This window comes from Alosa alosa, chromosome 12 (assembly GCF_017589495.1).
Source record: "Alosa alosa isolate M-15738 ecotype Scorff River chromosome 12, AALO_Geno_1.1, whole genome shotgun sequence".
Lineage (NCBI taxonomy): Eukaryota > Metazoa > Chordata > Actinopteri > Clupeiformes > Clupeidae > Alosa > Alosa alosa.
This window is the reverse complement of record NC_063200.1, coordinates 24,682,291-24,705,508: the sequence shown is the minus strand read 5'-3', so window position 1 is coordinate 24,705,508 and position 23,218 is coordinate 24,682,291. Positions and strand designations below refer to the sequence as shown.

The 23,218-nt window shown below is 42.8% G+C and overlaps 3 protein-coding genes across 6 annotated transcripts; 1 reads left to right on the top strand and 2 right to left on the bottom strand.

Annotated features, from left to right (window-relative positions):
• Positions 1-242: 242 nt before the first annotated feature.
• On the bottom strand, positions 243-8,247 carry rnf180b (ring finger protein 180b). Of its 2 annotated transcripts, none has more exons than XM_048259324.1 (7): positions 8,149-8,247; positions 7,472-7,590; positions 6,887-6,976; positions 5,757-6,734; positions 1,734-1,944; positions 1,145-1,270; positions 243-921 (listed from the first exon to the last, which is right to left on the bottom strand). In XM_048259324.1, the coding sequence occupies exons 1-7, from the start codon at positions 8,168-8,170 to the stop codon at positions 728-730; spliced, it is 1,740 nt and encodes a 579-aa protein (XP_048115281.1). In that variant the 5' UTR covers positions 8,171-8,247; the 3' UTR covers positions 243-727. The 2 variants fall into 2 exon arrangements, with proteins under 2 accessions (XP_048115281.1, XP_048115282.1); XM_048259325.1 differs by lacking the exon at positions 8,149-8,247 and adding an exon at positions 7,913-8,108.
• Positions 8,248-9,065: 818 nt separating this feature from the next.
• htr1ab (5-hydroxytryptamine (serotonin) receptor 1A b) lies at positions 9,066-10,652 on the top strand. Its single transcript, XM_048259326.1, has one exon. It carries the CDS (start codon positions 9,173-9,175, stop codon positions 10,394-10,396), a length of 1,224 nt encoding a protein of 407 aa, XP_048115283.1. The 5' UTR covers positions 9,066-9,172; the 3' UTR covers positions 10,397-10,652.
• Positions 10,653-19,587: 8,935 nt separating this feature from the next.
• LOC125304823 (disintegrin and metalloproteinase domain-containing protein 15) lies at positions 19,588-21,937 on the bottom strand. Of its 3 annotated transcripts, none has more exons than XM_048259329.1 (2): positions 21,857-21,937; positions 19,588-21,376 (listed from the first exon to the last, which is right to left on the bottom strand). In XM_048259329.1, the coding sequence occupies exon 2, from the start codon at positions 21,142-21,144 to the stop codon at positions 20,533-20,535; it is 612 nt and encodes a 203-aa protein (XP_048115286.1). In that variant the 5' UTR covers positions 21,145-21,376; positions 21,857-21,937; the 3' UTR covers positions 19,588-20,532. The 3 variants fall into 3 exon arrangements, with proteins under 3 accessions (XP_048115286.1, XP_048115284.1, XP_048115285.1); XM_048259327.1 differs by having other exon boundaries at positions 19,588-21,379; positions 21,857-21,917; XM_048259328.1 differs by having other exon boundaries at positions 19,588-21,490; positions 21,857-21,874.
• Between the last annotated feature and the right edge of the window lie 1,281 nt (positions 21,938-23,218).

Here is a 23,218-nt window from a genome sequence, read left to right as displayed (position 1 = left end):
GCACCCTCACTGGATAACAAAACCTACACAAACATTGTCATGATCATTTTCAGGGAAACACCAACGAGTCAGCGACTATAAACAGTGCTTCCATGGACACTAGTTTTTTGGATTGCATAAAGCAATGAGATAGATTAGATCTGTGTCTTACAGCAGCAGTTGAAGTGACACATTTTCATTAAACCCACAATTACCCCAACACACTTTCATGGGCTATAAATAGACATCATCAGAGGCTCATAACAAGTTATATGTTTTTTTTTTTAAATAAATTTAATAAGACATTTTACAAACAAAACCAAACATACCCATAACATACAATGTCAGGTCCATTTACTTGGCATTAAGACAATATAAAGGGATTGGGAAGTAAGGCAACATCAATTACACCTAAACACCTAAACAAACTGACTGATTTCAGTTGCACATGATTGCACTTCCTGGCCCGCTCTTGTTTTAACAGTCACCACCTTTTTCTCATATTACACTCAAAAACAAACACCTGATACACACGTTCAAACAAAAATAATGCACTACAATAAATCATTCATTTAAGAAAAAAATCAAATCCACAATTAAAGAAAGAAAAAAAGGGATGTCCATGATGATCAAGTCCATGGTTTACATCCTACTTCACTTCTGTGTGCAGTTGACTGAGGTTGGTCAGTCGTTTAAAGGTCCATCGAAATGAAAAGGACAGTCCTGATGCCTACTGTAGATCATCCCATTAGAAGAAGAAGCAGTAGCCCACAAAACAGAGGATGAGGAAGGCCAGGATCCAGTGGATCGAGTAGACGTAGATGATGACCAGGTCAATGTCAAACGGCCAGGCTCTCATGTTTACCAGGTCCAGGGCGTCCAAGCCAAAGGGACGATGAGGGAACTGCCACCGGCCAGCCCGGGCACCTTCTCTCTGGAACCCTGAGAAGGTTGGAGGACTTGGTCAATAAGAAAGCCTGATTGTGTGATTAAGATGCAGAAAAATAAACACATGCTTACCATAAACTAAACTAAAACAACTAATACTTTGTTTCATTGTTTTGCTTCCTATTGCCCTTCTGAGCAATTTGCAGTTAAATGACCTTCACCAACCATGAATATTCTTTTGGAATGACTACAATACATCTGATTAAATTGTACAAACCCCAGAAGATGCGAAAGCGTTTGGGACAGTGAGGGAGCGGCCATTTGGCGTAGTTTGCTTTCTGGAAAGTCTGTTTCCTGGAGAGGTACTCCTTAGGGAAGAATGTCTTAGCAGTCTGGTTGAGCTCTGAAAACACAAATAAATAAAATATGAAGAGGAGGCCGTTTCAAATCTATTAGGAAGCAAGGCAGTGCCCCTAAGCACTGAGAGCCAATCATTTGCCATAGCCTGCATGTTAAAAGAATAATGGCAACCCGTGCTTAAGTGTTCTTTTAAAATGCATTCCTAAAATTGTAGGACATTATTTGAATTTTGAAATCTGAATTCAAGCAAGTCAGACATCAAAGTATGTAGGTGCTGATGATTCCGTTAACTCCTCACAAGTGTATATAGGCTAAACATGTTAGTCTATTTAGCAGGGCACAGAATTAATTTCAATTGAGAGTACAAACAAATCATGCACAGTACAGCACTATAACAAGAACCCAACCGACTATCAACAATTGCACTACAGTCCATCATCTTATCCTGGTATGTTTTTTAAGTGACCTTAAACACATGACCTATTGCACTTGTGAGAGTTGCGGACCTTTCTGGAAGAGCACATGGGAGATGACCGTGCGGCAGAGAGGGCAGGGTGTGCTGCCTGGCCGGTTCTTGGCCAATGTGCGCAGGCAGGGCTCACAGAAGACGTGGCCACAGGGCTGGCACATGTACGGGCTGAAGTAGACGTCCAGACACACGGCGCAGGTGTGGCCTTCGCGCTCCTTCTCATCCTCGCTGCCCGGAGGTGAGAGTCCCTGCACCGTCACAAAGAAAAGAGAAGTGATGCATTCGCCAAAGCACCAGTTTACCAATACTACCACTGAGTCCCCAGAATATATTTTACCAGAGTGGTAAACTTGTAAACAAGGTTGTAAACAAATATACAAACAAGAGGCACATACACACTAAAGAAACAATCAACAAACTGTCAAAACAAGATTTATTAGCTCCTTCTGGAGTTAATGCACTAGGTCAAGACATGTATATAAATCCTGTTAAAGGAATTTTCCGGAGTAAAATGCACTTTAGATCAATTTACGGATGATTGGGAGTACATACGTTGAGTTGACATCAAAATCATGTCATTCGGATGTGTTTTGAGAAAGTTCGATTTTACCGTTTTCAGTCAAAACTCGTTAGCCTGGAAGTGACTGAGGCATGTCATTTCGCCGCTACAAAACGCTATTTTTATACCTCTTCTACAGTTCCAAACAACATTACACTTACGTGGTAGTGAGTAGAGGGTCCCTAAAGCCAAACCGAAGTATCCCGAGGTCTTTATGTGAGTCCAGAATGAATTTCATCAAGCCAGTACCTTTCCGGAAATGTTGCCATCTTTGCTGCCATCTTCAGGGGTAAGTCCGTAGGAGTCGATTGCGGAGTGTGGAGTAACACGCTCTGGAAATTCACAATTTCATCGCCGTTAAAAAAAAATATAAATAAAAAAATAACATAGTCCAGTCCATACAACTTCATTTCAATTTCGAAAGAAATACTGGACTATGTTCTTTTTTAAAAAAAAAAAACGGTGACGAAATTGTAAATTTCCAGAGCGTGTTACTCCACACTCAGCAATCGACTCCTACGGACTTTCCCCTGAAGATGGCAACATTTCCGGAGGTATAAAAATAGCGTTTTGTAGCGGCGAAATGACATGCCTCGGCCACTTCCAGGCTAACGAGTTTTGACTAAAAACGGTAAAATCGAATTTTCTCAAAACACATCTGAATGACATGATTTGGATGTCAACTCAACTATCATCCGTAAATTGATCTAAAGTGCATTTTACTACGGATAATTCCTTTAAGGCAAATAAAAGTGTCATCTGTGCATATCTGTATCTTTGAATGCCATGTCAGAGATCAACACTACTATTCTCTTATGCTGTTCGCTTTTCTTAACCAACCCAACAATGTCATGATTCAGCCAATAAATGCTCCGACCTTCATGACACATACAACTTTGGTAGCCCAACTTGTCATTCTTATCAGCCCCTCTACTTCTGGCAGGGATGCAGGCATCCATTTATGAGCTCGTACTTGTGCCCTAAAGGCTTTTGAAAGTTCATTTTAAAAATGCAAAGCTGTGCCATCGGAGGCAAAATGAGAAGTGAATCACAGCAGAACGTTGTAACAATGTAAAATACTTGGCAGCATGCTCCGCAGTGTTTGTCCCACTGTGGATTGTGGGTACAAGAGCTCCTCCAATCAGCTCCAGCACACCCAGGCTAAGTGTTGGCTGAGCTCTCACCCCCCTTGAGAGCACAGACAGGGCTGGCTGTCCAAAAATCTGCCAACAGTAATCGCAAGAGGTACTTTCTGCTAATGGCTTCACATTTCCCAGCACACAAACACCCGAGTGTTTTGATTCTCTCTGCCCTCTGAGGTAAAGCTCAAAGGCTGTTTTTCAACAAAAGCAGAACTTTTTTTCATGAAATAGATGGGAAATATAAAGGACTAAAAAATCCTGAATGAATGAACTAGAAACTTTTTATTAGGCATATTCCCAAATTGCTCAGTGGTAATTTGTGATTAGTAGTCTATACGCTCCAAGTTTCTACACTGTTAAAAAAAACTAATATACTTTTATGATCTTTTCTGACCACACTTTGATGATACACCTGCAATTTACTGAACATTAAAAGCAATTGACCACAAGCACCTGTTCTGTGTATATAGGTAGACAGAACTACTAACAGAACATTTAATTTGTGACATATTCGCTATAGAATATTAGGAAGTAAATGGAGTAAATAATACTAATAGGGTCATTCCACGTCAGTTCAACCAGGGCCCACGCACTTAGGTCTCAAAAAATTCTGAAAAAATTACCAGGTGTACTTATGTTACCCAGGAGACACACTATAAAATTACTCTTATGTAAGATCAATACTTTCCAAGATACAGCCAGTTTTACAGGGGGAGGGGGTGCCGATTTTGTTCGGGCTCTTTTTTTTGTCAAAGTTCACAAGCCCACAGCGCAAGAACTAAACCATGTAGGAGGCTCAAATTTTGCATGCTGGTACATAAATATGAATAGTATGTAGCAAAAATCGTCACGCTTTGGTCTGGATAATCCTGCATGGTCATAGCTGTCCCTCAAAGTTGATACAAATTTTATTGGAGTTTTTGGCTGGGCTCTGTTTAAGCCTTCAGAAGACATATTTGTACTCAACATAGGCTCTTGATTTATTTTCCTTACTGAGATAAGTAGAAACACTCTCACAAAAAGCAATGAACAGAAAAAAAATCCCTTCAGGGTCTGAACAGCAGACCTCACAAGTCTGAAAAATCATTTTGGTTATCATTTTCAGAGCACCCAAACACCTTGTGGGAATATACAAAGATTTTTTAAATATGTTTTTCCTTATTCTCCATGATCCCTTCTTTTTGAAAACACCAATTTGACTTGTCTTATGCAAATCTTTCTTTTTTATTTTCCACCCTGAACATGGGCAAAATGCCCCATTGACATCAATAAAGAATTTTTTGAGACCTAAGTGCGTGGGCCTTGGTTGAATTGACGTGGAATGACCCAGTAACATATGACACATTTTACAGCTGCTCTTTAAGAGAGCAAAAGGGCTTATCGCCTGGTAGTTGTTTCCTGGGACTGAAGCCGCTGTGAGTAGCAGCCGAGTGGACCCACCTTAGTCAGCTTCCTGGGCAGAGGCTTCCCCCAGCAGCACTCATCGTTGGGGCCCTCCATCTGAGATCCTGCCCTGCAAGCCATGACCCCCATGTCGCTCCGTCGCAACCTCTACTCTCTCTTTCTCTCCCTCTCTCTCTTTCTCTCCCTCTCTCTCTTTCTCTTTCTCTCCCTCTCTATCTCTGTGTGAGCTCAAACACACTGATCAATAATCAACAACCTCCACTGTGCCAAAGTGGGTCCTGGTCCAAATTGACGGTAGCGAGTCAGCCACGCTGGCGTCTCTGCTCCTGAGAAGAACTGCAGGTGCTGGGGAGGTGAGAGAGTGTGCCAGTATGTAGGCCAAGGGGAGTTCTTGTTGGGGGCAACGTTCACATGTCTAGTAACTCTCAGGTTTATCTGTCTGGTTTGGAAAGCTATCCAAAATCAGACATCACAGTCTCTGTGAGACTAAAGTGTTTTCTTTGTTGACTGATAAAACCGATTGACGTGCCTATCTCTGCTCTGTATTGGAACATTGGGGTCAATTCATTGTGTGCACTTAGTACATGTTCAGGTCAGCAGATAGGCCAAGTATTATACATGCTTTCAACCCCTCACAGACATGGAAACAATGCTAAATATTTCAACTGACTTTCTTGTACACTGCAGGACGACCATATAACTACCATAAACAACCATCATCTGTTGTTGTTTCCTAAAACTAATCTTAGAATTCAAATGTAGTCCGACATGGGACTCCAATCTGAATTGCAGCACTTCTTAAACAGAACTGTGGTGCCTAAACCACTAGTCTCTACCTTTCCTTTTTTTTCCTTTATCTCTGTGAAAACCACTCACAACATGGCCTTCAGACAGAGTAGCCAGATCAGCACTGTTTGTCTCACTTATCGTAAGCTGTTTTGATTCCTGGTCTTACCGGTTGGTTCTCCTCCAGCTGACTGCGGAGCCAGCGTTCTCTCCTCCTCTGCTTGCGCCGCTGGCTCTTCAGCCGGTTCTTCTCCCTCTTGCTGAGCTGACACTCGGCGGTGCCTGTGGGCCTGGGTGGCTGTGTGTGGGTCGCATCCTCTCCAGGGGCCACTGCCCACTCGTCCTCGTCCCCTTCCCCCTCGTCGTCCGTCCTGTCGGAGGGGACTCTGCTTCTCGGTATGGGAGTCTGGTGCGGTGCCTCGTGGAACAGCACCTCTGGCAGTGTGGCGTCTCCTTCAAGCTGATCCCAATGCTGCTGATGCTGATGCTGATGCTGCTGCAGTTGCTGACCTGAGTTGAGAGGGGTGGGCAGCTCTGAGGGCCCGTGGTGTTCAGCTTGCCCCGTGGCCGTCTCTGCGGCCTCTAATGTAGGGGACAGAGGATGGCTTAATCCTACCAGTTGAGCAGGAGTCTCTTGTTGGGAGGTCAGCCTCACCTCCCCCACCGTCTCCACCTCGGCCAGGTCCAGGAGGCGCTTCAGAGAGGACTCCCCAAAACAGGACAGGCCAGATATTCCACAGAAGCCAGACAGTGGCTGGGACGAGGCGTTGGGCAGGGCAGCTTGGCCGGCCGTCCACTCGGCGTCAGCTCCGAGGCGGTGAGGGGGCGCGATGGGGGTGGAGGTCCCAATCAGCCTGAGGATGGCTGGGCAGGATGACTGTGGCTCGCGGAGGCAGCCCTCTGCACTCCCCCTCACTAACCACTCGCCCTCTGGGTCCCTCAGCTCCTCTGTCCTGCCTGCCCTCTCTTGCGCTCTTAAGGGTCGGAGGGGGTAGACGGGACACTTGCTTTCGTGGTCAACGCGGCTCTTGCTGACGTGCACGACGTCCTCGTGGCCGCACGGGCACCTGGAGCAGTTGACAAAGTTAAAGCCCCCGAGACGAGCGCCACAGAAGGGGCAGTTCAGCTTACCGACCGTCCAACGGGCCTGCACCGGAGACAGAGGGTATTAATGTCCACCAGTGGTTCAGCGTTAAAAAGAAACAGTCTCAAAATCTCTCAAAGACTTTCTGAAAGACATTGTACAGTGTTAATACTTGAAAATTTAATAAATGGAATCAAATGAGAAAAATTACACACCTGATGAACAGCTGACTGAATCCAGTCTGGCAAGGTGTCCACATTTACATGCCAAACGCTGCACGTGGACAACTCAGCTGAATCCCCTATCTAAAAAGGATATGCAAGGCAGTCAGTTCTTATCTATCCAGAGTTCAAAATCAGTTCACTGTTATCTGTGTCAAACACGTCTTACTTCTGACAACCCACAGGCTGACCTGAATCTGACCCTTTTCCTGCTACTCTATAACTCTAATGGCATCATTGACACCATATCCCACATTGTAGCTGGTTGGGTGATACAACTGAATTATTGTAGATGGTTGGGTGGTACAACAGAATTATGTAAACCAGTTATAAATAAAGAAATTCAACCATCATAAATATGTTCCAAAATCGACACCAGATGGGAAAATGCACATTAGTTTACAGTTTATTTGGTGATAAGGGGCATTACAGTTATCACTCCCAGTCAATTTCCACGACATGAATGTCAACTAAATCAAATGAATCTGCTCTGCTATTGTGGAAGATGTCAATGTGAAGTCCACAATATAAACTCAGTGACTCTTTTGCCTCTTGGATCCATGCAAGCCCTCTACTCACCGACAGTAACGAGGGTGACTCCATAAGACATTTTCGGCATTTCCTGCAGCGAAGAACGGTCAGAGCAGACGAGTACTCTGGAGAATCCCACGACCCGTCCATGAGAGGCACGTCCAACGCTGTAAGTACACATGACGCGTTGGTATTCTTACTAGTAACAGCAGGCCAACATGTATCCTTACGTAAAGTCAGTTGGCCAACAAGATTTACTTACTTTGTGATTTGCAAACAAGACTGGTTTTAGTACATTACCCACTGTAATGATCTGACACTTCAGGTAACTTTGCCTTTATTTGTACAAGAAATTCCCCACTGGAAACTAAACCAATCTTCAACCAATACTTCTTTTTAACCAAAAGTTTATCAAAACGAATAATTTCTAGTTAATTTCTATTACGAGTAAGTTATGTAAGTTACCTACTTTATTAGTCAACTGGTTACCTTCAAGTGTAGGCTAGTTTGTGTTAGACAGTAAAGGGTCTCGGTCTGGGTCTGGTCTGAGCTACATAACATTTCACAGCTGTAGCATGCTAGCTAGCAAATTTTCTTCTAACAGTTACCTGGCGACTCTGGTTTGTTGGAAATATGATTGTTAGGACGCATAATAGCAACATTGAAATGTTAAAATATGTAACTGTTTCGAGAATCTCACAAAAGTCTCAGGAAAGATTAAAAACCTGATTTGAAGGCTCTGCTCATCCTGTTTGTTTGGGTTCTCTTGAACACGCGACTGAGTGGACTTATGACGTCAACATACTACGGAAAGCGATAAGTACGAGACGAGACGAAGTCAAACACAAGTTGGGGCAGAATTAGGCTAGCACATCTCAATCATTTATTTCATAAAACACATTTTGTTGTGTAAATCGGAAGCAGTCTCGTGATATAGTTGGACTGAAACAAAACAGTTTGATTTAAGATTGGCTGGTGTTGGAAGAAGGATTAGAGGCTAGCTTGAAATTGCAAAGCAAATTATTAGGCTACGTGAAAACTGTGGTGCTGTTTATAATACTGATTTGGATACTGTTACTTTACAATCATTCACGTAGGCCTATTGCTACTCGCGAAAGCAGGACGCGACTGTTTGGGTAGCATACACACCCTACACCAGATGGCAGCAATACACCTTTTTAAACAGGGCGGGCGGGGGTAGCGCACTTGATAAGATGAAAGGTGTGTAGCCTACGCTGCTACATCACCAACCAGACAATCCACAATACATGTACAATCTCACATACACACCCTAACACACATGTAGCTTAACTATACAGTTTGTAGCCAATCAAATATCAGATTATTAAAGCTACTGATGTCCATTGAGGAAGTCATTACTTTTCCTATCAGATGGATTGACTAAATGTTTCAGTTAAAAAAAGGATAGGCTAATCTCAGACACATTTCACTCCGGTTTAAAGTGTAAGCGGAGAGCGGAGACATATGTCGTTTAATCTTTAACATAAAATCGCACGGATTTATATGCTGGGGATGAGCAGAGCAGAGTCCGTTCCGCCCCTCCAGGTAACTGACGTTTCACCCACAGCTGGTATAAATGCACCCTCCTCATCATCAGCCCTCAGAGACTCTCATGCCTCCATGAATATCTATACATGCACCCATTCCTCCTGTCCCAAGACTGCGCTCCGGCAGACAGATGGAGTTGCCAAGTGTCTGTTATGCCAAACACTAAGGCTTTCCCCCGATATGGATGACAGAAACAATACATCTATGCTGTTTCCGTACAACGGAACGGATGGACACGACGAGAACTCAACGGCTGGTGTCGAACTGACACTCAGCTACCAGATTACCACATCATTCCTCCTTGGCGCGCTCATCCTTTGCGCCATCTTTGGGAACGCGTGTGTGGTGGCGGCTATTGCGCTTGAAAGATCTCTCCAAAACGTCGCGAACTATCTCATCGGCTCCTTGGCCATCACAGATCTGATGGTGTCTGTACTGGTTCTTCCTATGGCGGCACTTTATCAAGTGTTAGACAAGTGGAAGCTGGGGCAGGTAACTTGCGACATTTTTGTTTCTTTAGATGTTCTGTGTTGCACCTCATCAATATTGCACCTGTGCGCAATAGCTCTGGATAGATATTGGGCAATAACTGATCCTATAGACTATATGAAGAAAAGAACACTAAGGCGCGCTGCGATTTTAATCAGTGTTACATGGCTGATAGGATTCTGCATATCAATCCCACCCATGCTTATCATGAAGTCTCAGACAGAAGCTGAGGAGCAGGTGTGCGTGATCAATGAAGATCCCTGGTATACCATCTACTCCACTTCTTGCGCTTTCTATATCCCGCTTATTTTAATGCTAGTCTTGTACGGAAGGATATTCAAAGCGGCCAGGTTTCGTATTCGAAGAACGGTCCGGAAAACTGAGAAGAAGAAAGTAAAATGTTTGACTGTGTCACCGGCACTTTTTCACAAGAAGCCCAAGGGAGAGCTGGGCAAAAACTGGAAGAGCACTGTGGAGCCCAAGCCGACCTCGTGCGTAAATGGCGCAGTGAAGCACGCCGAAGACGGCGAGTCTTTGGAGATCATTGAGGTGCACAGTAGTTCCAAAAACAACCTTCCTCTCCCCGACACACCCCAGTCGGTCCCGCTGTTTGAGAACAGGCACGAAAAGAATACCGAGGCAAAGAGGAAAATAGCACTGGCACGGGAACGCAAAACTGTGAAGACGCTCGGTATTATCATGGGTACGTTTATCTTCTGTTGGTTGCCCTTTTTCATTAAAGCGCTGGTGGTACCCTTCTGCCCAGGATGTAATATGCCCGCCTGGCTCCGCGACGTGATCAACTGGCTCGGGTATTCAAACTCTCTGCTAAACCCTATCATATACGCTTATTTCAACAAAGACTTTCAAAGTGCTTTTAGGAAAATAATAAAATGTCATTATTGCAGACCATGAAATATTTTTTTTTATCCAATAGATAAAAAAAATCATAATGCTCAGTTGATCAGCATTTGTTTACAGCATATGTTGACAATGTTTCCAGGTTTTAATGCAGTGATTAAAAGCATAGCGTGATAATATGTGTCTTAATATAATTACAGATACACATATACAATTGTATTATTATTATTATTATTATTATTATTATTATTATTATTATTATGCTATGGCAATATATACTGTACATGATGAGATCACAAAATGTATTTCTCATCCTCTTCATACATCAAACTTCATGGTGTTCAAATAAAGGATAAAGCAACTCTGCTTCACTTTGTGACTTTACTTGGTCCTCTCTGACATGATTTGTAACATAAGATATAGTACCTCCATGTCAATATGGAAAAGAAATCCATTGTTCTATATAAAAAATATGTAATGTTTTAGAATCCATTGTAGTATTAAGAAGCACTTGCCCCATCACAATTGATATTAAACACAGACTTCATAGCCTTAGTTTTGAAGCGATTGTAAGACAACGTATCACACACAGTAAACACACACACACACACACACACACACACACCATAGATACTGTTTTTATTATTATTATTATTATTTCTTCTGCAAGACCGCTTTGCAAAAACTGTTTCAAAAATGTTTCACAGCTTGCATTTTAAGATTTTTTAAAAAGCAGATTGAAACCAGGACATTTCACCTCATGTATAATTCTCTGAGTGTCTTCTAGAGTGACTGCAGCTCTAAAGTGGCCTTTCAGCTATGACTGGGTGTGACATGGTCGACTGATAATGTACAGTACATCACAACCCATCCACATCTCATTTTCCAGGGACTTTCCCATGTACAGTAACAAGAATAGTGTCAGAAAGATTGCAATGACAAAAGTGAGAGACTTCCAGAAAAATACACAATTTCCTAGTGCAGTCCGTCATCTGACTCCAGTGTATTATCTCAGTGTTGCATGATCTGTAGGCCGTGCAAGGTCAGAATGCAAATGCAATGCAAAGTGTCCTACTGGCCAACAATCCCACCTTTTTTGTGGAATTCCAGAAAATAGTCAACAACATGGCCAATGAACTTCCTCTTGGATCATCACACCCAGCCAATTAGATATCATCATATAATCATAAAAATCTGTGGCAGTTCAATCAGCCAATATACTGATCAAAAAACAAATTAAGACTTTATTAGAAGACTTCTTAAAGCATACAAAGTGAGAGACTTTTTCTCCCTTCATTTCCTTGTGGAAAATCATCTCAGTGACTATACTCGAGCCACTTCACATTCCTACAATTAGCCTGTACAATTTGGCCTGAAATCATTTGCATGAGTATAGTTTGCCCTGAGTGTGGCAACCTGATTAAATATATATAAAGCAGATGTTCACATTGTAAGAGGAGACCCTGCAATTAATTAAACACTTTTCAGTTCATGGGGGGGAAATGTAAATTCACACTAACAAAACAACACAACTGCAACAACAGAGCTACAGCTGCCATTTACAAAACATGTCAGTTGTAAGCTGAGGGGAGGGGAATCTGAAAACAAAAGCACTTATAGTCTCAGTGCACAAAAGGCTGTAATTGCCTTTTTAATCACATAAACCAAATTGCTAACAAGATTACAATTCATTTGCCATTAACTGAACTGAAAGGCGATTTTTCCACTGTTAAAGTCAACCTAATACATGCAGTACACCGCCCATGGATTGAGAACATGCATGGGTCTATTCTGACAGGATTTCTTTGTGACATATTTGGTTGTTTGCCCTCTGTTGCAGCGTATCATGCAAGTCCATCGGCCACTCAGTCATGTCATTCAGTCTCCACGTGACGCCAGGCAGACAGGGATGGTGGTCTCCATAGCGACACCCAGGGGGCCTTAAACTCTGGGTTATAGGGGCAATTATCTGATCAAAGGCCTGCAACAATACTGAGCATCCACTCACATTGGAGACCCACAGATGGCCAGGCGTTACGGCAATGGGATCCACAGCTATTTTTACTATTTGGTATTCCACTAGGCACAGCCCAAGAAACATCAGCTCATGTCTGACCCTCCCCAAAAACATAACATAAACAACCATGTCACCTTTTTATTTTGCAATCAAAACAGTTGTTGTTGTTTTTTCATTGTCAAGGTCCCTGATTTTACTCCTTTATTTTACACTTATTATTTCATTTATCAAAGTTGTTTGTATCTACAGAATACAGCACCACGCTCCCTGGACTTCTCATTTATTTTTTCTGACATGCTGCATGGCTTATGAGAATGATGAGGATTCTACTTCACATACAGAAATATGCATGCCTGAGATGCCCACAGGACATTTTGTCCAGGGACATTCACAGATAAACTTGGAAAATCTGAATTGAATTTAAGCGATGGAAGAGAAATATGATTGGTTGCACACAACAATCATGAGAGCTAATTGTTATAGCATGCTATAGTTGTAAAATGTTATTATTCAGAGTGCAGAAGTATATTTCATGTTATTATATATTATTAAAGTTTAATTAAAGCTGAAAAGAAAATGTTCTCTTTCCACTCACTATTGAGAGATATACTGTATCAGTGTGCACTGGTCAAGTCAGACACAGCTGTGAGGCGTCATCTGTCCTCTTGCATTGTTTTAAGCTTCAAACAAGGAGAGCATGAACTTGCAGTGCACCGGTCCCTTTGGACGAAGTAAACTTTCCATCAAAGGGCAGCAGGTGCTCCAGTCCCACTGCACTGTTGAGACAACTCTCAATTTCACTGTCAGACCTTGAAAGGACCTCTACCATTATCAGTGTCCATCTTCAGTAGCCTACTAGAGGAAGGTGGATAATTATATTATTTATCTCCATGTGATTTTAGCATGTACAATATAGCTTGTGTGCTGATGCTGTTAATAGGTTGAACCAGTGATATTTTCTATATTATATTCCACTAAAGAAAGGAAAACAGGAAGGAAGAGAGCATTATTGGTCATGAGTGCATGAGAGAAAGAGAGAGAGATAGAAAGAAGAACAGTGAAGAACAGAAGGAGTAGAAACAGTAACACTGGTGAGGAGAATGAGGGACATAAAGCTCATTGCAGGTTGTGGAGAGCCACAGCTAACACTCTCCCCTCCCACCTCAAACCCCTCCTCATCAGTGTTGACACACACCTGTCAAAGGCTGGCTGAGATGAAGAGCTTGCGTGATTGCCTACCGCACCTGGGTGGGGCGATAAGGCAGGCCCCGGCGTGTCGTCCCTGGCATCCGTGTCACACTGAGTTAAGAGTGGGCACGTCTGAGGAGCTGGGCAGACCATAAAAACCCAGCCTCAGGACAGCTTCTCCATCTACAGTGACACCTCCCGATCACCGACTCTCTACAACCTAAATAAGAGTGGGAGGGTGTTTTACAGTGAGCACACAAGCACATTTGAATGCTCTCCACCACGCCATGGGTTGCCATGGTTATTGTATTTCGAGTTGGGTAGGTTTTTTGGCTGGAAAAAGACAGGCTTGAACAGATCAGTCTGCATTAGTATCCCGTGGCTCGCAAGCCCTGGACACACATCTTATTACGGAGAGGCTTGGATGATGGAGATGGTACTTGCGAGTGAGCCTCCATCAGAGACCAATTGCCAGACTCATGCTTGCTTATCTGTATTCTCACTGGAGTTTGCTCTGGATAAAAGGAAGTAAAACTGCCAGGGACTATGCTAATAAGGTTTTTTTGTGAGTAATATTTGTATGCACAAATGGCCTTTTCTTAAAAAGTAAAAAATGAAAAAAATATGCACACCAGCTTCGAGATGAGCGGTGTCTTTGTATTTTTTCTGTTAAAATATTTAGTGAAATGACTCACCGAATTCAAATGTTGAAAGGATATCCTCTCGTAGACCAGCTTTTACTTTTACTTAGGTTGTGTGTTGACATTCATCAATGGCAAGATATGTATTAAAGCACTCACAAGACATGGTACTGGACTTACACACTAAACTGAATAAAATGATGGGGTCCATTAATGAGGAAGTTAAGTTGTGGATCCAATGTTGGCTTTATCCCCTAGCAATATATTGCCTTTGGTGGACAGAACCAGAAGCATAGTAATGCTTTCATTTCTTTCACTTTTGGGTGAAGGGGGTGATAGGATGACAGGAATGCTGAGAGGTGACCAAGATTAGGACCTAATAGTTGTTGCTATAGTTTATTGCTCCATTTTAAATAACTGTCAGTAATAATAAGATACCCATGTTTTCTTGGTTTGGTTGCAGAAAATCAACTGTGGGTTTGAGGTTTGATAAATTCAGCCTAATCCATGGATACAAATGTGTGTCTTGACATTTGAAGGAAAGATTCATTAAGTTAGGAGAAAATACCACAGTCCTAGATGCTCCCAGCAGATGAGGCATTATTCGCCTGAACAGATTTTGCAGCAAGCTGTGCGCAGGTTGGATGGATTTTGGGCTTGTCATCATGCCACTGCTTAGCTGAATGTTGAGCTTGCTGATTCATGCGTAAATATTTATGTTGGTCATAAGACACGTCTAAAGCCAAGCTTTGAAAAAGGGGGAGGTCTATTCTGCCCCCACATCTCATCCACACAGTGCTAGGCTATAGATCAGCTTTCAGGATGCCAAAATGGGATGGATATAAGAGGGCCATATAACAAGACAACAGAAGCGATAGCATGAAAATGAAAAAAAATCACACATTCTAGGATTCATCCATTTCACGGACGGTATATGGATTTACTCTAAACCACTAGCAACAGTGTATGCCTATTTATGCTAGTGGAATTCCAGTAAGCTTAGGATACTTGGGGGTGCAGGGGGGATCGTTTCTTCCCCTTCTTTGTGTGACAAATCCTGTCATCATGTCAGAGGAAATGAAAGACTCCCCGTGGTTTCGAGGTACCAATTTAAAAGCCTCTGTTCCGTGGCCATGAAAGAGAAAAGTTCAAAAACCTGATCCATATAAAACAGAGCTGCGCCCACATACTCCCCAGCAGAGGCCTTTTATTCTCGGCAGTGGCTCCAGTAGCTGCGTGCTTCAGCTCACCTGCATACATAGTCGGAGTGGAAACCCAATCGACTTCAATAACAGCACTCAGGCCCAACAACAAACAAAACTGAAACACAGGGGCGTGTGGTTAGGCCTGTTTCGGTATTTAAAGGTGCGTTCAGCGATTGTGCAGGAAGTCGCGTTTGTTTATGTTTATGTGTTTATATTGAAAATTATTAGCAGATGCTTTTGTCCAAAACAACATATGTTATAAATTAACCAAGTATTAAGGGAAACACACCAGGGAGGTATGGTTACCCCTTCCCTCAGTAATCCCAGAGAAACTCCACACAGTGTTTTGGTTTTTTTGTTTGGGGACAGGTTGCCACCACTTTCTTTGTTTCCAGTTTTCAGAGCCTCAACTTCTTACAAAGACCTTTTTTTTTTACAGTGTACTCTAATGGGCAGTAAGTGGATTGTGAGGAGGTCATTACTGAATGTGACAAACAATTATGGACTTGAAATCTCCTACAATTGCTGACTGCACCTTTAAATGGTGCGTTTAAGTTGGAAAAAAAAAAAGAATTGAACAAAAAAATTGTGAACAATATACATTTCTAATGGAATAATTTGCCATTTCAGTATGTCCAAAAGTAGAGAAAACAGGAAAGAGAGACAGAGAGAAAGGAGAAAGAGAAAGAAAGAGAGACAGAGAGAAAGGAGAAAGGAGGTAAAGCAGGTAATCTGCAGACAGACTGACACAGAGGCGGGCAGACAGTGAGACACAAACAGAGATTATCCGGGTAAAGAAAACAGCATAAATCACATAGGCTTACATTGGTACAGTTCTACACACCATGGTTTCAACTTAATCGTGTTTCAACTTAATTGTGTTAACAGTCGGTTGTTCCACTGAATTGTTAAGGAGAACAGTTGTAGAGAACAGACAGACAGAAAGACTGCTCAGAAAGAGGTAGACATAAAACAGTTGTTCCTCCGCGCTTCTGTAAATAACTATCTGGTGTGTCAATGGGAGAGGACTAACTGTAGTGACACAGAGAGGTTTACCGGAGCAACACAGATGTTTAAACTTCAGATTTTATTTTAATGTGCTAACATAAGGGACTAACGTTTCAACGTTCAACTTTTTTTCATTTTTCAATGGTCCCTTATGTTGGCACATTAAATTAAATCTGAAGTTTAAACACCTGTGTTGGCCCCAGCTGTGGCGCAACTGGCTGGGGCACCTGCACCGTACGCCGGTGACCCGGGTTCGATTCCCACCCCGTGGTCCTTTCCGGATCCCACCCCTGCTCTCTCTCCCATTCGCTTCCTGTCACTCTCCACTGTCACTATTATTAAAGGCATAAAAAGGCCAAAAAATATATACTTAAAAAAAAACAAAAACATCTGTGTTGCTCCGGTACAGTGTTGGGGAGTAACGGAATACATGTACTGGCGTTACGTATTCAGAATACAAATTATGAGTAACTGTATTCCGATACAGTTACAAGTTAAAAAGTTGGTATTTAGAATACAGTTACATTGTTGAAATCAATGGATTACATGACGATACTTATCTGTTTCATAAGTTTGTTCACTCTCTAAATAAATGAAGGCAACTCCATTTCCCAGAAGCTCCTGAAAGCTATGATGAAATTGTTTACGTGTTGATTTAGACCTAGGCTACAATAAAAACCAATCTCTAAAATAGGCACTGCATTCTAAGTTTTTTATTCTAACTTAAAATAGCTTTATAGATTATTATTTTTTCTAGATCTACATTTACGTAAGAATTATTTACATTTATGTAAGAATTATTCTTGCGAGTAGGCTAGGCCTAGCATATTTTAACGTGCGGTTTTTGATTGTCATTACACGATCACGTTCATTTTGAGAGCAGCTGATACAGTAGCCTAGCCCATAGTGTTTACATTTACAGGTCATTTGTTCCACCTGTCATATGCGCCCCTTGTAGCCTACTTGGTTGATGCCATCGAAAAATCTCACAGGCACACCTTAATTAGACTGAGTAGGCCTACAGTTGAGACATCTTAAATATCTTGCTTGCACAGCAAGCCCAAGTTGTGATTTTTGCTATGCACATGCGTATTAGTGCCCTCTTTGATCATGGAAAATTTGAACGACACAAGTATCTCCCATCCAAGGATATCGGCAAATGTTTTTTTTTTCAAAGTAAGAATTTCACTTCACCATGCACCTTCGACAATGAATAGCTCATTACACTTATGTTACTGTTAAACGTAACTGGTATCATTACAAACATTATTCTGTGTCCTAAAAACTGGCATATTTTATTGCATTGTGTCATGTAAGGTCGTTGCAAAATCTAGAGAAATGTGTGAGGTGGTCAGCGGGGGACAATTGAGACACACATTGGATCGATAATGTCTGGCTACGCCCTTAAAGTAGCCTATTTATTTGTTTATTTTAATTAGCCTAGTCGCCTGCTGTAGTTTTAATGGTCACCTTGCTATTTTAAAGTTGTATCGGGTAGCTTAGTTGACTTTACATTCTCCTATGTGGGCCTAACACTTCAGCCATTTGGAACAGAAGAACACACCAGAATAGGCCTGTTTAGTAGTAGCCCTAAGCAGGATTTGATGGCCGCATTCCTACACTTATAAAATGCAATTCACTGCAGAAGTAATCTAAGTATTCAGAATACATTACTCAGATTGAGTAACGGAATACGTTACAGATTACATTTTTGGGCATGTATTCTGTATTCTTTAACGGAATACGTTTTGAAAGTAACCCTCCCAACACTGCTCCGGTAAACTCCTCTCTTAGGTAGACATAAAACATTTGTTCAGTGAGTCGGACAGAACACACAGAAAACATTAATTTCAGACATATTACTCGTTATAACTTGTGACATGGAATAGCAGAAGGCAATAAGAGCACACTTGTGGTTTCACAGACAGAGGCTAGTATGGCATTTGATGGTGACATTTGGCTACGGCACTTTTCGGGAGGTTTGGGTAAGGGAGCTAAGATGAGAGGAAGAGCAATGATTACTTTTATAAATAGAGGAGGATGTGTGTACCCAGGGCATGCAATGTGATATTTCAGCTTGACACTTCTAAAGAAAAATAACAATAATCTATCTTGACAAACAAAATCGACACGCACGCACGCACATGCACACACACACACACACACACACACACACACACTATCCAATCTATCTGCCTGTCTGTTGTTTGTCAGTGTGGTCTCTTTCTCAGAGTAACCACAGATTTCTCAGATTTGGTATTCAGGAAGTGACTCTGTATTGTCAGCATGGTTGTGCACAAAATGTGTTGCTGCCTGCACATCTGCCAGTTGTGGGGTGACAGTGACAGTGTGGGAAGAGAGGAGCCTCAGGCCTGAGGGTGAGGTAACCTGCATCGCCCCAGATAGCAGCTCTAGACTGGATGACTTAGAGAGACAGAGAGAGACAGACAGATTCATCCCTGAATGTCTTTTAGATGAACACTTTTGGTCCATGGTGATTAAGTATAAGAGCATTACGTTTCATGGACCTCGTTTATAACAGTCTAATTTATGCCTCTGAAAGTATGAACGGGATAGATACTATTATAAAGAGAGTCAGCATTTCTCTCAGTAATGAGCGATATAAAATACAACATAACAAAGAAAGGAGGTTTAGAGGTCGTCACATTTACTATGTCCCTTCTCACAACAAGTGGAGCTATCCTGAGGGGCTATAAAAAAACAGAGTCAACATCCACCACTATGAAATACACAGTTGTTGGTAGCGGAGGTGAATAGAAGTTAAGCAGACATGCTCTAATTTCAGCACTAAGATACACCAAAAGGAAAACAAAGTGATGGCCATCTTCCACAGGAAAGGCCCACCCTTCAGGAGGATGTGTTGGAGTACACTGCTATTGTAAGTGGTGTGCGATATGGCCCCCAAAGTGAGTCACATTCATGGGGAGACACAATACAACCAAACCACAGAGGGTTTTATTGTCGATCCGAAATAGCTCATTCTTGCATTTCCTCTGTATTATTCACAGGCGTGCAAGTTAATGTTTTTATAAAGACACTTCTATGGTTGAGCCTCTGGCAATACAGTCGACACTTAAATTACTAACCAACTTCATCATGAAGATGTGTTTTCTCTCATGAAGTGAAAGAGACCATGATGTTGTAATGACATTAATTTAACACTGCTTGTAAGTAAGTGAATATAATTTAAAATGCCCAGGAGGCAAAAAACATTATACATTATTCAAACACTATTCAAATGTATACATGTCTCAAAGACAAAATGGAGATACAGTTCTTAACCTCTACTCCAACAGGCTAATTTTGTTTCCGCTAAAAATTAGAAAGCAGAAAATGAAATGTACATTGTTTGGCATCATCTGAACATATGGATGTGTTCTAAATGTATGTACACATGAATTCTATAATCATCCTTGTTGACAATAAAAAGAAGTACTGGGGAGACATGTGTGTTATCTGAAATTTAAGTTGAAACATAAGTTATTTTGGTGGTAAACTGATATTACAGTATATCGACTAAGATTTCATTTCAATGACACAAAATTAATTGTTGCCATAACTTATTTTGTAAAACAGGGTGGTTGTGCTGAATACCTATTGTGTCAGTACATTGTAGGATTTATTTAGAGCGTCCAGGGCCACTTCAAATGTTGTCCTTAAATATGTTCCTCTTGCTTTCTGTCATTCACATGATCATTGAGGATTGACATAGGACAGTGAAAGGTGCCCAATCATACAGCGGAATGCTCAAACAGGATCACCTGAGTCTGGCTATGACTGGAAGTCCTAGAGAGTCTCATCGACCCCACCCGTGAGTACACGTCCACGTCTGAGCACGCCCCCCAGGACAGGTGAGGGCTGGGCGGAGTGGTGTGGACGAACGGGAGGGGCTGAGCCGACAGTGGCCGCGGGGGGGACGGAGTTTCGTTCTGTCGGTGGAGAGGTCGAGGTAGGGATGGGTAAGGTATGGTGGGGACGGACCAGGCCCGCAGCACGGGCGAATCCGGCGGTGGTGGTGGCAGAGACTTGGTGGTAAGGTGGCGTGGGATGGGAGATGGCCGTGGTCGTGGTCGTACGGTGGGGGGAGGATCGTGTGGAGAAAGACCTGAGCTAGTGCAGGGGAGACACGGGAGGAGGAGGAGGAGGAGGAGGAGGATGATGATGAGGAGGAGGAGGAGGAGGAGGAGGGGGCTCCAAGTATGGAGGAGGTGGCCAGTGCTGAGGTGGGGTAGACAGAGGTTGGGGAGGGGGTGGACCCAGCGGTGGCTTCAAGGAGTCTGTGGCAGGTGGTGCCGCCACATCTGGCCCAGGTGTGACGACCGTCGTCATGGCCACCGGGAATGCTTCAGGCAGGCCGGGCTCCTTTAGGTTGTACTGTGCGGAGCGGAAGAAGCCCCAGTACTCTAGCGCGTTCCCTGCCCGGGCCACCTTCAGTTTGTGGCGCAGCAGGAGTGCCCAGTAGAGCAGCGCCAGGATGACCACGGCAGCCAGCGTCATGAGGAGCACGGCCACCCCCACCTCCAGCGTCCAGCAGCGGGCCGGCAGGACAGAGGCCACACAGGGGGCCTGCGGAGATGGACCCAGAGGAGGGGAGAGCTGGCCCTGGCCTTGGCTCTGGCCCTGCGGTAAGCCCTCGTGCTCCACGATGTGACTGGTCAGCAAGTACACTCGCTGGGAGACGATCTCCAGAGCTCCAAAGGCCGTCACTTCTTCTGGCTGCATGATAGTTGAGAGCTGCAACACCTGGATGGCAACCTTTCTGTCCCAATGTCAGCAGGGTCTGCTTTTCCCAGGCACTAAGATGAAGAGGCTTTTTGACATGGTTGCTGGTAAGCTTCAAGAGATCCAAGACGAAAGAAGTGGATATCAGCAATCAACAACTCCCACAACTGCCTCAGGGGGAAATTGGATCAATGCACCGATTTCTTTAGCATTCCACTTGAGTTAAGGCAACCTGCTGGGAAATACAGGGAAGATTTTTTGGAAAATCCCCCTTTGATCGATCGTACACAATGTGGCTGGGAGTTTGACACAACAAAAAACAGGGGTAGAGCGGTTGTCTTGGATTCTTAAAAAAATAGAATCAGAAGTTGAACTGATGAATGAATTCCATTAAAGCAAATTACAAAAGTTAATACACTATCTGAAATCTTTTTCATTTTATTTTATCCTATGTACTGAATCCATGAAGATGTTTATACTGAAAAAATTGAAGACAAAATAGATACAATCTTATCCTAAGCAAATACTGATATTGTGAAGAGCTTAGAGCTTTGCTTTCTACATAACTTGAAACTGTGAAGACAACTGTGAACTGCAGAAAAGTAGCCTGAATATTTGTGTTTGCACATATATATAAATATATTTAAATACAGTCTTTTCTTGTATGCATAAACTGACAAAGTAATATTTTGTACAGACATTGGATACTCACTTTATTTCCAGATTGATATACATCCAGAGTGGGTGTGAAGACTGTCAAGTGAGACAGTGACATTTCAAGGAAGAAACTGAGAATTCTCGTTGTGGTCGTAGGAAACCTAGGGGAGAACAGGAAACAACTTCACTTCCTTGCTCACAACACCAGTCTGCGATTGGTCAGCCCAGGCCGTCGCCATGGATACAGGAAACTGGCGAAGGACATTAGTCAGAGTTGGAGTGGACACAGGGTTTGAGTCAGGGGGGGAGAGCTGGTGGTTCAGATCCATACAAACAAGCCCAGGCTGTAATTTGAGCGATTTGCATGACGGTGCCCGTTGCCCAACACTGAAACAAATTCATATTTACCAGGGAAGTTGTTATGACACAGCCACAATGGTGAGGATGATTGCGAGGCCTCTTTGATGTACAGATCCACTGAGGTGGGGGTATCGTTTGGGGACTAAATAGAAATCTGCCATGAATACGGGGCTGTTGAGTGGAAAGTGAGAGGTCTGTGTGGTGAAATTTGATATGTAGCATGTGCTGTATAACTCAATTAAACTCAAGGCCGTGTCTTTTGTAACGTCTTGGCTCTACAACAAAAATATGTGCCTCCAAAGCCGACCGACCACAATCAAAAGCATGTCACAATGTGTGCCTTCTTTCCCAGGAAATACGGAGCAGAGCAATAACCCCCCATACACACATACACACATACACACACACACACACAGTACACACACACAGTGCACACATACACACACACAGTACTCTGGTATTCAGAGGATCAATAAAAGTCCATCTCCGAAAGGTCTACCCTGGCCTACACCTTTTCCACTTATCTGTCTAATAACGTTCCATTCGCACGAGGTAAGATGGCGAAACGGCAGAAAAAGAGGTTTTGAGATGGAGCCATATTAAAAAGATGGCTTATCGCGCCCGGCTGAGATGCTGAAGCGCAGCTGGCTGCGTCATGTGCACATCTCTGTTGTTCTCACCCACAACAATGAGCAGATACAAAACAATTTGCTTATAAAATTCAAGCAGCCTAGAAATATCCTACAGACATTAAAGAGCAAAAAAAAATCATGTTTAGTCCCTGTGACTCATGGCATATAAACACTATTGCAACAGATAATCCTTAAACTGTGCCTACTGGAAATGGGTCAAAATATCTCACAGTGACTGACTTGATTAGATACTTGAATCAATCAAATTAAATCCATCAATCAAACAATGAATCATGTGTCTGTCTATCTATGACATCTATCATCTCTCTTCTTCTGAAAACTGATTAGAGTGCAGATAGAGTCTCAGTGGAATGCTGCTTTTGCTTCCGATGTGGGGTGATGGGGAACTTCGTGGTTGAGCAAAG

Excerpts from the sequence above, each read along its gene's own strand:
- rnf180b (XM_048259324.1), bottom strand. The coding sequence starts at position 8,170 with ATGAGCAGAGCCTTCAAATCAG. Across the intron at positions 7,591-8,148 it reads GAGCAGAGCCTTCAAATCAG|CGTTGGACGTGCCTCTCATG; the intron begins GTTTTTAATCTT and ends GTGTACTTACAG. Across the intron at positions 6,735-6,886 it reads TTCAGTCAGCTGTTCATCAG|GCCCGTTGGACGGTCGGTAA; the intron begins GTGTGTAATTTT and ends TCTCCGGTGCAG.
- htr1ab (XM_048259326.1), top strand. The coding sequence starts at position 9,173 with ATGGATGACAGAAACAATACATCTATGCTGTTTCCGTACAACGGAACG.
- LOC125304823 (XM_048259329.1), bottom strand. The coding sequence starts at position 21,144 with ATGCAGCCAGAAGAAGTGACGGCCTTTGGAGCTCTGGAGATCGTCTCC.